This window comes from Odocoileus virginianus, chromosome 31 (assembly GCF_023699985.2).
Source record: "Odocoileus virginianus isolate 20LAN1187 ecotype Illinois chromosome 31, Ovbor_1.2, whole genome shotgun sequence".
NCBI lineage: Eukaryota > Metazoa > Chordata > Mammalia > Artiodactyla > Cervidae > Odocoileus > Odocoileus virginianus.
This window is the reverse complement of record NC_069704.1, coordinates 26,910,420-26,924,683: the sequence shown is the minus strand read 5'-3', so window position 1 is coordinate 26,924,683 and position 14,264 is coordinate 26,910,420. Positions and strand designations below refer to the sequence as shown.

At 37.8% G+C, this 14,264-nt stretch overlaps 2 protein-coding genes across 4 annotated transcripts in view; one reads left to right on the top strand and one right to left on the bottom strand.

Annotated features, from left to right (window-relative positions):
* The window catches only part of CENPP (centromere protein P), a 225,490-nt gene that overhangs the window by 144,382 nt on the left and 66,844 nt on the right, over positions 1-14,264 (top strand). The gene's annotated exons all lie outside the window — the stretch shown is intronic.
* Positions 2,722-14,264, bottom strand: part of ECM2 (extracellular matrix protein 2) — a 38,334-nt gene continuing 26,791 nt past the window's right edge. For all 3 annotated transcript variants that reach the window (XM_020883137.2, XM_020883138.2, XM_020883139.2), the window contains exons 8-10: positions 13,255-13,394; positions 9,417-9,743; positions 2,722-5,556 (exon numbers count right to left, since the gene is read on the bottom strand). In XM_020883137.2, the coding sequence (XP_020738796.1) occupies positions 5,388-5,556; positions 9,417-9,743; positions 13,255-13,394 (636 nt within the window). In that variant the 3' untranslated portion in view covers positions 2,722-5,387. The remainder of the gene's footprint in view (positions 5,557-9,416; positions 9,744-13,254; positions 13,395-14,264) is intronic.

The window sequence follows — 14,264 nt, the reverse complement described above, 5'->3', positions numbered from 1 at the left end:
ACTTCCTGAGGAGCTGGGCTTCTAGACACAGCTTGCCTTGTGCCTTGGAAGCTCCTTGAGGTCAGATCATATGGCTCAAGTCAGATGCAGCCATATAGTAAACTTATTCCCCTTGAAATTGAAAGTTGGTACCCATTAGGGTTCTGCTTCTGCCCTTCTCTTCATCCACTCCTCATTGTAACCTTTCCTTCAGATTCCCCTCCAGCTGAGTGCATTCCCGTCCTCCTGCCTAAATTCCATGGTGACACCTCCAAACTTCAGCATATTCTCACCCAAACTGTCTCTTTCTCAGCAGCATCACTGAGACTCAGAGAAATTCTCCTTTTTATCTTCTTTTCTCTTCTTTGTATCCCTTGCATGGTAGATCACTACTTCCCTTTTCTTTTTTCTTTTCTTCTCTTCCTTTTTACAATCAGTCAGTTCATTTTTTAAAATTTATTTATTTTTATTTGGAGGATAATTGCTTTACAATTTTGAATTGGTTTCTGCCATACATCAACATAATCAGCCATAGGTATGCACATGTCCCCTCCCTTCAATCAGTTCATTTTATTTTTAATATATTCTCTATTGGACTTCCCGGTGGCTCAGTGATAAAGAATCTGCCTATGATGCAGGAGACACAGGTTCAATCCCTGGGTCAGGAAGATCCCCTGGAGGAGTCCATGGCAAGACATTCCAGTATTCTTGCCTGGAGAATCCCATGGACAGAGGAGCCTGGCAGGCTACAGTCCATAGGGTCACAAAGAGTTGGACACGACTGAAGCAACTTGCCATGCACGCATGCATATTCTCAATTATTCATGGTTCATAATGTCCTTCTGAGATTGAGCCCCTCAGAAGATGACAAATATGGCAAGCTTGCCTTCAGACTTAATCTCCAGCAATTTTTTTTTCTTCCTTTCAAGTCTCTGTCATACCTATCCCTGTTTCTGCTTGTTCCTCCTGTCACCTATGCTGAGTGGGTCCCTCTTATTCTATTTCTAGATTATTAGAATGGTGGCTCTTTTCCCTTCATTACTTTCATACACCTCTCTTCAGAGTTTTTTGGTGGTGTCCTATATTTCTCATTGCAGTAAGCATGGTCTCCTCCTATGGGCCTTCCAAGCCATCCCAAGCCTCTTATTTCCTGTATGGTCTCTCCTCCGCTGGTGAACCTCAACTATGCTTGGCTCATGCCTATTTGTTTCAGTCAGTTATTCCTTTCCCCTCAACTGATTCAAATTTCATCCCCAGTTTAAGCCTACAGATCTTTTCTCCTCCAAAGTCAGTACTAGTTATTTCCTATACCATATATACCACCGACTTCTTTATTACTCCTAATCTAAATTTGTCAATTCAGGAAAACCATTTTTGTCTATAGCACTCTGTGGCACCAGTAAAAATTGGGGATTTTATCCTAATTTAGCTATATACCCATCGTCTGTGGCTAAATTTCCGTATACCAAATCTAAAATTATCTTGAGACAAGCATTATAGTTTATTAACACTTTCCAGTGAACTTAAAGGTTTTGACTACACAGTTTGAACAGTTACTCGAATAATCATTCTTCTGTGTGAATGAGGCAATCAACCTTACTGCTCTTAATGGTGTCAATGTGGACTAGAGGCAAATTTCAACTCGTGTTGTGGGTGGTGTTTTCCATGTTAATAGAAGAAGTCATCCCTAGGAATAGTTAACTTTAACCTCTCAAGCCCAATTCCTAAGGGATGTCTGTAGAGTCACTTGACAGTAAAAGCCCAAGGAGACAGTGTTGTATCTTCTCAATCCTGTTGACAGCACCTGCCAAACCAGCCGCCCTGCACCCTCAGATTTATGGGTGCACCTGCCCACTCTCAGGTGTCCAGACTTTCCACTTTCAGGACTGCATTCAGCAGATGCATGTTAAGTCCAGGCTCAGTCACATACTCCCTGTTGTTCCCAAGTGCCGCACATTCACCCTCAGGATGCTGGGGGCTTCCTAACCTGCCTGCTCCATAGGGAGTCACGCAGTCTGGCAGAGACAAAGATGTGATCCCAATCTGTGCATGCAGCAGCACTGCCACGTTGTACCCATCCCATAGAACATGCACTCACGCTAACTGCCTTTCAGGGTGTTTTAGGTCAGAGGTCAGCAGTCTTCAGTTGTGGCAGAGGTGCTCAGGGCTGATTCCCACTATGGTGCTGGAGCTCCAAAGGAACAGACACATCTACTAAGCTTCCTTGTCCTGGCATACCCAGAGGTTGGCTCTGTTCAGGCAGCTGTAATCCTTGTAACAGAAATGTTTCTTCAGGCCAAAGCTCTCCAGTGAAGTTCTCTGAAAAGTATAGGAGGAGCTGAGGAGAGGATAAGGACCAGGAGCTTTGGCTGAATGTTCTTTATGGCTTTTATAACTTGATGTGTGATTTATAGTACCTCGTCTATTGGTTTCAAGACATAAGGGGAGCTGGGGAGGCAGACAGGAACAGTGTCAGCTAACCCTTTCTGATGGTAGCAAAGCTGTTTTGTCTGAAGGGAGTCTGTGTACTTCCTCTCTCAAGGACGCTTCCTCCCCAGGGCACCGTGAAGTCCTAATGAGCCATGCTTGAAAACCATTGATGTGTTCCAAGAATGCTATTTTGCAGTTGAATCAAGTGATCTCAGAAAAGTAAAATGACTGCATAATTACTGAAGACCAAGATGGGTACCCAGATGTCCTGATTCTTGGTGTAATTATTTCCTTATAATTCTAGGCTATAGGTTTCTTTAACTACATCATATCTTTAATGCTTTTTGAAATACCTTAATCTACAATAAGCCAAATCTCAAAATTGAAAGTATAGTTAGTATATCCTGTACATATATGCAAAGATGACACGCTGTTAAATATTTTCAGACCATGAGTGGGCCAGGATTTCCTTAGTATACATCTGTGTTAGTAATTACAGTATACTTCTGAAGCCAAACAGAACACCTCTTTGTTATACATTATATAAACATTATATATCATGAACGGTGTTTGCTATATGGACATTTATCACTTTTAAAAAATGAAATTAAAGCTTCTATCCAGGGCATTATAAAGTTTCAAAGCAAACAAGTTCAATACTAGATATATTTCATATTTTAAGTTATATAATCAGTAGAATTAAAAACATCTTCCAACTTAAGAACAAAGCTTCCATCAGTCATTCTGATTTTTCACCTTTCTAGAGATTCTTCTCCCAACAGGGTGTATCTCAGTGCACATTAGGGTCTCAGTGTGTGCCTGGGTCTAGTGTTACTCCAAGCCTTCTGGGGATTGCAGTGTCTTATTGCAGCTTTTGCTATTTGCACACTCTAGAGACCCACAATCTGGGAATACCCCTAGGCCTAGGCAGAGGGGCCTTGGGACCCCAACATACTTTATTACATCACCACCCTGTTGTACTGATTTCATCACACTTGACTTGTTGATTTGATTGTCTGTTTGATCTCCTGCTTATGGCCGTAAAACACCACACATTCCCAGAGAGCAGAGACCTCATCTGATCTCTTCATCCCTTTCTCTCTAAAACAGCATCTGGGACACATCTGATTAAAATCAGAATGACAAATTAATGCAAGAATGCTTCAGTATTCATCTCTGTTGTCTAGGATTCTGATTCTTTTGACTCACTTTATTTGGTTTGAGTCCCCTCTGACTGTAATCTTGTTTACTGTTTAAGTTGCTTTAAATCATTTACATTGATGCATTTATATTCAAACAGCACAAAGCTTCTTGTTAAGTTAAACAAATACCCATATCTTCCTGTTATTTGTCTCTTTTCATTCAACTTGGCCAGTTTAAGTTAGTAAAGCTCCTACATATCTAAACTGGTTATAAATCTCAACTTTTTGTTCCATAAGATTTTATTTCTCTTCTTAACCACCTGGCTTAAGCCTTTGATGCTTGATTCTAACAGTCTGTATCATATTATTATTCTTGTTCATTTTGTGATCTCAAAAGCCTATATGTTAAGAAAGGGGGCTTAGAAATAACATTATCTTAAATGGGGTAAATCAAACTTCTACATCTTGAAAGCTGCCCAAGTAATAATCAACTTTGATTGAATATGCTGTTTACTATCAATTTTATATGAAAGCTTGGCAATATTAAGTATACTCACTATGCATATCACACTTCCCAAATATTTTATTCTTCTCTGGTTCTCGTAACAGCTCTGTGAAGTGGGGCTGAAAGGCTCTCAGAATTGTGGGAGAACGATTAAAAGATTAAATAACTAAAGTTTGAAAAATTAGAGTAATCTGCCCAACAGGGCCAAGATTAGAAATTAAGTTCCTAATCTGGTGTTTTTTCAGGGTACAAAACTGAGAGTAACAAGAAAAATCAACATGGTTTCTATATGTGTCTTTTACAAATTATTTTAGAAATAAAGGTAAGATATCATTATATAATGAAAATTTTAATATATGATATGATTTTGTTAGGATCTACTACATAATGAATACTGATAGCTATATGTTATATTGAGTAAAAAGATACATTTGAGCAAATTAGGTCAAAGATAAGAGATGTTAACAATGACCAGAGAGGGAAAAGTTTTTTAAATGTATGCATTAGGTTTATATTTACAAGGTTTAGTCAAGGGTAGTTAACTTATATTTTAAGCAAACTCCGCTGCTTTCCATAAATCTTTTGATTGAGCAAATAATTATGAGGGTGATCTTAAAATACTGTTAAACTTTTTAGACTTACAGAGAAATTACAAAAATCATACAGAATTCACATATACCCTTCTCCCAGCTTTCCCTAATGTTAATAAGCACATACTTAACCATAGTATAATTCTCAAGACCAGGAAATTAACTTTATAGTAATTATATTTTAATTCTATTTATCTAATTAATAGAAGGAACTAAAGCTAAGCCAATGATTAAGTTTATTTATATCAATAATTGTATTATAGGGTCTTAATTACTTATAGAAAATTAATAAATTTTTGCTTTAACAGAATAATAAACAGAACATTAGTTCATAAATTCTAGCTATTATTTTTTCCAGCCATCCACTTCTTGGTCTTGAACCATAACACACATACTTTTTTAAGAGACTTAGGGAGTTCTTAGCTAATAGAAATTCTGTGGTCTGTTGTAAAGGGCGTATTTATTTGCAGATTCTCTCCCGTCTACTTCAGCAGCACACAGCATCCTATTCTTGTGAGAAAGGTTTGCAACAAGATGGCTTGTTTCTAGAGTGTGAAACTGAGAGCTTCACTAAAACTGTTAAAGACTAAACCTTGTACATATGTGTTTAGTTGTCCTGTGCAGTGGTGAATCAGGTTGACTAGCATAATGACATTTTAATATGACATTATATCTCTTATTGAGGAAAATGCTACTAAATCAGATATATGAGTATTATTTACAAGTGACAAAAACTTGGAGTTACTTGATATTTTGTGGTTTAAGAACAATACTTGAATATGATCTTATGCATGAAAATGCATAGGATGATATTTCTCTTGTTTTAATGTAGTTGTTTTCAAGATGAAGATGTTCCAGGGTCGAATCATCATCTTCTTCAGCATTGCAGATTTGTTCTGGAAGAATATTCCTAAGGAAAAATAGACATGCAGGTCATAAAGGATTGAAGTAATATTCCACCTTCATAATTTAGGAGTTAAAATAAAATTGGATCCTTGTCTTATTACAAGAAAAAATTCCAAATAATCAAAGATCTACATATGAAAAAATAAAGTCATAGAAGTGATAGAATAAAGCATGGTTATACCCCAGTAGGGAGGGAGAAATCTTCCTATGTGTGACTCAGAAACCAGAAGCACTAGAAGAAAAGATTAAAAAACTGGCTACAGTTTTTTTTTTTAATGCAAAGGTAAAAGACAAATCGCAAAGTAGGAGAAAGTGTTTGCAACTTAAATAAAGGGCTACTTTACAAAGACCTAAAAGTCTAGGAGGCTAGAGAAATCAGAAAACAAAAGATACCTGGTAACCAGTTTACAGATGAGAAAATGAAATGACATGTGAACATAAAAGGATGCTTAATTTCATTTATGACAAGAAAAATTAAATTGAAATGATACTGGCATGCCACTCTCACTTATCAGATTTTTCCACCTCCCCACAGAACAAATCAAAGCTCATTCACATGTTCTGATGATAAAGTTGTATAGGATCAAGCATCACTGAAGGGAATTCATAACTGTTCAGCCCCATGGAAAGGAATCTGGCAGTATGTAGCAAAATTACATATTCGTTTTATTCCTTTCACTCAGCAATTCCGTTTCTAGGGATTTATCCCAAAGTTAGATTGGGAAATACAAAATTATATTTGAACAGAGTTACACATTGTGACATTATTTATAGTATAAAGAAGTGAAAACAATCAAATGTCTATCAGTAAGAAACTGGTTAAATAAAGTTCCCACCTAATAGTACTATTCAGTTGTTAAAAGGAAAGAGGAAATTTTCTACATACTGATATGGAGTGATATTCAGGATATACTGAAAATTTTTTAAAGTAAAGACTAGAAAAGAGAAAAGAATAGTACTTATTCTGCTTATTTCACAGAAGAATAATACTTCTGTATGATAATTTATATAATAATTCTGAGGGGGTATGGAATATGAATGTGTATGCTTAGCAGTTTCAAAAATAACACTGGAATCATCAACAGGAAATTAATTTAAAAATTTAATCAAAGGAGAAGGATGGAATACAGTATAAGGAATAGGCATAGAAAAATATTTTGTAGAAAGTAGCAATTCCTAAAAAACTTTTGAACTGTAGTGTGGGAGAAGGCTCTTGAGAGTCCCTTGGACTGCAAGAGCAAACCAGTCAGTCTTAAAGGAAATCAGTCCTGAATATTCATTGGGAGGACTGATGCTGAAGCTGAAACTCCAGTACTTTGGCCACCTGATGTGAAGAACTGACTCATTAGAAAAGACCCTGATGCTGGGAAAGATTGAAGGCAGGAGGAGAAGGGGATGACAGAGGGTGAGATGGTTGGATGGCATCACTGACTTGATGGATATCAGTTTGAGCAAGCTCCGGGAGTTGGTGATGAACAGGGAAGCCTGGTGTGCTGCAATCCATGGAGTTGCAAAGAGTTGGACACGATTGAGCAACTGAACTGAAAGCAAACTAAAGACCTATCTGAATATTAAATTGTTGACATACTGTTACAGAGAAAACTACTGTGCTTAAGCTATACATACTCCATGGAACATATTCAAAGGACAAATAGAACTACCAAAAACATAATAAACGTAATTAAATACTTTTGCTGTTAGTCGTAATAATGGTATGCATTTATTACCTTACAAAATAGGTTTACATGTTGTAAGGTAATAAATGTAAGTTATTGTTGGAAACCTAGATTTTCAGTTTAAGATAAGTCTACATCAGAAGGATTTCTCTATAATGGTAATTTTTTTTTTGCTTTTGCTTTTTTTTTTTTTCAATTGGAGGATAATTGCTTTACAATAGTGTATTGGCCTCCACCATACATCAGCCTATAATGGTAAATTTGATTTGGGAATATCAGTATGAACTGTTTTTGTTCTTTTTTAACAAAAATGCATATTTCTGGCAGTCCACTGAAAGGCCTTGAGACTAAAAATACATTTAAAAGGAAGATGCCTGGTGCCCAGACTGGGGCCTCTGAACACTATTCCCCAGTGAGAGGAGCTAGGGCTTTTTGGAAGAAGGCTGGCATTGGTCTGTAGTGGGGAATGTAAAAGTGAGCCATCCAAGATCTATGGAGGCCCGTCCAAGGACTCAGGAGCCAGCTCAAAGGAGCTCAGCTGAAGATGAGACAGTTAAGAACAGCAGTTGCAACTGATGGAAACATTCTTAATATATAAAGCCATAAATTCATATTGAGTCTCCAGAGAAAGAGAGAAGGCCAGAAACAAAGTAATAAAACAAAAATATTCAGGCAGCAACTTCTTTTTTTTTTTCCTGAGACAGTCACTATCAAATTTTTTAAGTCTTTTATAGTCTTTTTCATCCATGGTTAATGCATATGTATAATTTTTTACAATTTTATAAAGATAAGATTGGCATGACATTGTATTAGTTTCAAGTATACAACATAATGATTAGATGTATGTGTGTGTGTGTGTGTGTGTGTGTGTGTGTGTATGTGTTTTTGGTTGAAATGATCACCACCATAAGTTAATATGCATCACCTCACATAGTTACAAATTTGTAACCAGCTTCTTACCATGATGGGCAATTTAAAGGAAAGAACTGAGCGTTTATCTTACCTCTCAGAGTAAAGAACTTGCCCTTGCTGATAAGAAAATATTATTTACAGAGGAATGTGCTTAGTCACTCAGTCGTGTCTGATTCTTTGCAACCCATGGACTACAGCCCATCAGGTTCCTTTGTCCATGGGATTCTCCCAGCAAGAATACTGGAGTGGGTTGCCATTCCCTTCTCCAGGTTACAGAGGAATTCCATTTAATAAATGTGGAAAGAATGACAAAAATAGAAATTCACCTTTTTGTTACCCCGAAGGAAATAACAGATGCAAGCAAGTGTCATCATGAGTTAAAAAAAACCATTGGTTCAGTGGTGGAGGAGAAAGGTTATGATGGAGATATCATACCATTGCCACTTGTATCCCACCAGAAGTGGGATATTTTATGCCTCCTGATAAAATACAATAAGAACCATATGGCACAACCTAGGGATTATCTTAGCCAAAAAATTTATACTCTGATTATAAAGCCCTCCCCATCCCCACCACTTCCCCTATAAACTTGACTCTCTGTTTTATCTTTTAGAAGTTTGTGTTTGGAATTTTAGAGTTAGGTAAAAGAATAAAGAATATAATCTTCAAAGACAGGACCACAGAGCTCAAGGATCTGTCGTCCTCATTGGCTGCACTAAGAAAGTGTCCCAGATTAATCTTGAGACATCCATACTTTATAAGCAGAGGGGATGACTCAGTCAGCAAACAGAACACACACAGAAAAATGTGTCCTCAGAAGTGAAGAAACTGAGTTTTAATAAATGTTTTCAGGATTTTGTTTTCAGAAAAATCTAGATAGAAGCAAGCAATTTTAATGTTAGCATACACTTAGGTTTTGTGCTCCACAGATCAGTGTGTTTGAAATCACGTATGGAGGTTGGAACAGCACCATAATCTTCGACCTTGAAGTCTCACTTGAAAATGTCTCTAAGATTCTAGGTATTATGTAGTCATACTCTATTTTTTAAAAATTTTACATGGAAGTTTGCAAACATAGAAAAGTAGGGGAAAAACTATAATGAATCCTTATGTACTTATTATCATCCAACTTCAACAATCATTAAATGTGCCAGTGTTGTTTGATGCAACCTCTTGCCACTTTTTCTTTAAATTCCAGACATTATGTCATGGTCATTTAATCATATTTTGTCACCCGTGACAATTTAAATGGATACTTGAGAAAGTCAAAATTTACCTTATCTTGTTGTTGTTCAGTCTCAGGAAATGTAGTGCTTTCATTTCTTGTACCCCAGGTGGTATAGATTTTAATTCATTATGATCCAGAAACAGCTCTCGCAGAGAATGGTAAGCTCCATAGAAGGAGACTCGGTCTATGCCATCATCCACAAGCTTATTAAATGACAGGTACAGGTATTCCAGGCCTGGTTCCATGTGACCAAACACATAGCCAGGGATGCGTTCGATCTGGTTCCCAATGAGTACGAGGTGCAGCAGCGACTTGGGTAGATAGGAGGGGACATGGTAGAGCTTGTTGTAGGAGAGGTCTATTGATTCTAGATTTCTAGAAGAGAGTAAACAATGTGGGTGCATCAGGGCATGACTGTTAGCTCAAAGTTTTGACAAGCCAGTCAGGATGCTTGTCTGCTTTTGTGCCAGTACTCAGTGTTTAGTAATGGTTCCCAGTGCAAGTGTGGCTATATGGTGATCTACCTGCAAGGATATTGCTGCTTGAGTTCCTGTCTTATGGAGGAGCACCAGAGTTGAGAGAAAAGAATCTCATATCCTAGGGGTAATGCTGAGACCCAAAGAGGGCCCACAAATATCTCTGAGGCATAACTTATATTGGAAATAAAGTCCAAAGTTCTAGCTGACATCAAAACCCTATCCCTACAATCATCCTTGGTTCCAGCAAGGAAGTAGCAGTAAGAGGTTTGTGTATTCTCCTTCCACATTTGATCTGATAACTTGGGATCTGGGACTTGGGGTAAGAATGAGAGATCTAGAAAAAGTTGATAACCAATCAGAAGATATGGGAAATGTGGTGAACTCCCTGGCTTTTTTCAGGAGCCTCACCTGCAGCTTCTGCCCACTGCATGAAGATTTTTCACTTGCTGAAGACTCAGTTGCCCTGCCACTGCCACATCCTGCTAAATCTAAAGGGCCCTCAAGGTCTCTTTCCATCTGTGTCCTGCTTCTGAAACATGCCTAGCCCCACGATGCTACTCAGATCCCTCATTCCCTCATGACATGACTTCAGATCTGCTCTGATGGCACCTGCTCCCTCGGCCTGACCCTGCTTCCCTGTGTAGCTGATCATCTCCCTCCTGGCAAGCAAGGCCTCGACACTTTGCACCTCCCTGAGAGCTACAGCCTGGGACCATTGATTCCTCTCCAGGAAAGTGGGCTCTGTTTTTTGCTTTCTCTGTCAGGTCATGCATTCTTCAGTCTCTTTTGTAAGACTTGAGATAGAGAAATAGTATCAAGGAATGAAGACAGTGTGGTATAGAATCTAATGGTGAGGGAGGAGAAAAAGGGAGAAGGGCAGCTTCCTTCCTAACTGTATTGTTGCTATCGTTGTTCAGTCTCTAAGTCATCTCTGACTCTTTGTGATAACATGGACAGCAGCACACCAGGCTTCCCTGTCCTTCACAATCTCCCAGAGTTGGCTCAAACTCATGTCCATTGAGTCGGTGTTGCCATCCAGTCATCTTATTCTCTGTTGAACCTTCTCCTCTCTCCTTCAGTCTTTCCTAGCATCAGGGTCTTTTCCAATGAGTTGGCTCTCCACATCAGGTGGCCAGAGTATTAGAGCTTCAGCTTCCAATGAATGTTCAGGATTGATTTTCTTTAGGATTGACTGGTTTGATCTCCTTGCTGTCCAAGGGACTCTCAAAAGGCTTCTCTAGTACCATAATTTAAAGTATCAATTCTTTGGCACTCAGCCTTCTTTATGGTCCAACTCTCACATCCATACATGACTACTAGAAAAACCATAGCTTTGACTATACAAATGTTTGTTGACAAAGTACTGTCTCTGCTTTTTAGTACACTGTCTAGGTTTGTCATAACTCTCCTTCCAAGAAGTGTCTTTATTTTCTGTCTTCAGTCACAGTCTGCAGTAATTTTGGAGCCCAAGAAAATAAAATCTGTCATTGTTTCCACTTTTTCCCCTTCTATTTGCCATGAAGTGATGGGACTAGATGCCATGATCTTAGTTTTTCAATTAGAGTTTTAAGCCAGCTTTTTCACTCTGCTCTTTCACCTTCATCAAGAGGCTCTTTAGTTCCTCTTCACTTTCTGCCACTAGAGTTAAATCATCTGTGTATCTGAGGTTGTTATTTCTCCCAGCAATCTTGATTCCAGCTTGTGATTCATCCAGCGTGGCTTTTCACATGATGTACTCTGCATATAAGTTAAATAAGCAGGATGACAGTATACAGCCTTGACATACTCTTTCCTGATTTGGAACCAGTCCATTGTTCCATGTTCAGTTCTAACTGTTACTCCTTGACCTGCATACAGGTTTCTCAGGAGGCAGGTAAGGTGGTCTGGTAGTCCCATCACTTTAAGAATTTTTCAGTTGTGATCCACACAGCCAAAGGCTTTAGTGTAGCCAATGAAGCAGAAGTAGGTGGGGTTTTTGGAATTTCCTTGATTTTTCTATGATCCAACAGATGTTGGCAATTTGATCTCTGGTTACTCTTCCTTTTCTAAATCTAGCTTGTACATCTGGAAGTTCTCAGTTCACATACTGTTGAAGCCGATCTTGAAGGATTTTGAGCATTACCTTGCTAGCATGTGAAATGAGCAAATTGTATGATAGTTTGAACATTCTTTGGTATTGGAATGAAAACTGACCTTTTCCAGTCCTGTGGCCACTGCTGAGTTTTCCAAATTTGCTGGCGTATTGAGTGCAGCACTTTAACAGCATCCTCTTTTAGGATTTGAAATAGCTCAGCTGGAATTCCATCATATCCACTAACTTTGTTTTTTGGTTTTTTTTTTTTACATCCACTAGCTTTGTTTGTAGTAGTGCTTCCTAATGCCCACTTGATATCACATTCCACGATATCTAGCTCCAGGTGAGTCACCACACCATCATGGTTATCTGAATCATTCAGACCTTTTTTGTACAGTTCTGTATATTCTTGGTACCTCTTCTAATCTCTTCTGCTTCTGTTAGGTCCTTGCCATTTCTGTCATTTATTGTGCCCATCTTTCCCTTGGTATCTCCAGTTTTCTTGAAGAGATCTCTAGTATTTCCCATTCTGTTGTTTTCCTCTATTTCTTTTCATTGTTCACTTAAGGCTTTCCTATCTCTCCTTTCTATTCTCTGGGACTCTGCATTCAATTGAGTATATCTTTCCTTTTCTCCTTTGCCTTTTGCTTCTCTTCTCAGCCATTTGTAAGTCCTTTTCAGACAACCACTTTGCCTTCTTGCATTTCTTTTTGAGGGGATGGTTTTGGTCAACACCTCCTGTGCAGTGTTACAAACCTCTGCCCATAGTTCTTCAAGTACTCTGTCTATCAGATCTGATCCCTTGAATCTATTTGTCACCTCCACTGTATAATCATAAAGGATTTAATTTAGGTCATACCCAAATGGCCTAGTGGTTTTCCCTACTTTCTTCAATTTAAACCTGAATTTTGCAATAAGGAACTGATTATCTGAGACATAGTCAGCTCCAGGTCTTGTTTTTGCTGACTGTATAGAGCTTCTCCATCTTCAGCTGCAAAGACTATAATCCTCTCTGTGGGTAGAGGATTATCAAACTTACAGTTCATGACTGCCTGTGAGGTCAGCAGACCAGCACAGTGATCAGACCTTAGGCCATGCTGCTTGCGCTTGGCACTTGTGCATTGCAGGTTATCCACAGCAGCAGTGACCATAGCTATCCTAAAGTCAGTTATTTCATGAACAATTGAACTCTTTGCAAATAGCCAAGTTTTTGGTAGGGGGAGGTTCACTAAGAATGCTGTCATCTTTCTCACTCACCCATTTTCATACCCTGTTGAGTAATGGCAAAGGAAAAGAATTCATCTATGAACATCAAACTGTAGCATGTACTTACTCTTGATTTATCCAGGCTAAAGGAGCAATTCTGTTTTCTTCAATTTTATTATAACGTAATCCAATGACATTGATCTTTCTGGTATGATTAAAAGAAATTTCAGTTATTTCTTCAATTTGGTTATTTTCTAGGTATAATTCCTATAATTAAAAGAAAAGACTTATTTTTCATCATATTACTTGATATAAATATATTCAATTTCACAGAATTAAAATATATTCAGTTTCACAGAATTAAAATCATGTTATAAACTGTTGTCATTAGTGTTAGCTAATGAAAGAGTCTTGCAGCTCTTCCAAATGAGTTAATTTTTTACATTGTCAGATTTTCTAGCTAGCAAAATAAAGTGTACTCTTTGTCATGGTTATGGAACTAAATGAATTTACTTATTTTTAACCATAAAATGATACGATATAGCATATCATGATACTTGTATATAGCTTTCTGATTTACAAAACTTATTCACATAAATTATTTCATTTGGGCTTCAAAGACCTAGAAACTAGAAAATAGGTAGAAATTATCCCCATCTAGTAGTGAAAAAACTCAGGCCTGGAGAGATGGCAAGGTGTTTGCAAAGTTAAACAGCTGATACATGAGGGAAATTCATGCTGGCTGGCCCCAGCTTAGAGTTATCCTGTTTCCTGCCAGTCCGTGCTGTCTGTAATTTTTTTAGGCTCACATTTTTTAGGTTTGTTTGTATTATAATTTCTTTAATTAAAAGTTCATTAGGAGCCTTCATTTAACATCATGGTGAGGTTAGAACTATTAGTAAGTTGTCAATGGTCAGCTGCCTTCAAGTTAAATTCATTTGACTTTACAAGGAATTTGTCACTCAGAGATCTTGTTGGAATTCAGAAGTATGATTTGTGTATATATATTTGGAGTAATTCCTATTATAGTAATTTCCCCCTTTTGTCATTTAATTTTGGTATTGTTGAAAGTATGTAAAGTAAATTTTAGTGTTCTGCTTCATACCTATTTAGGGGTGAACTATATTAGTGGCTCCT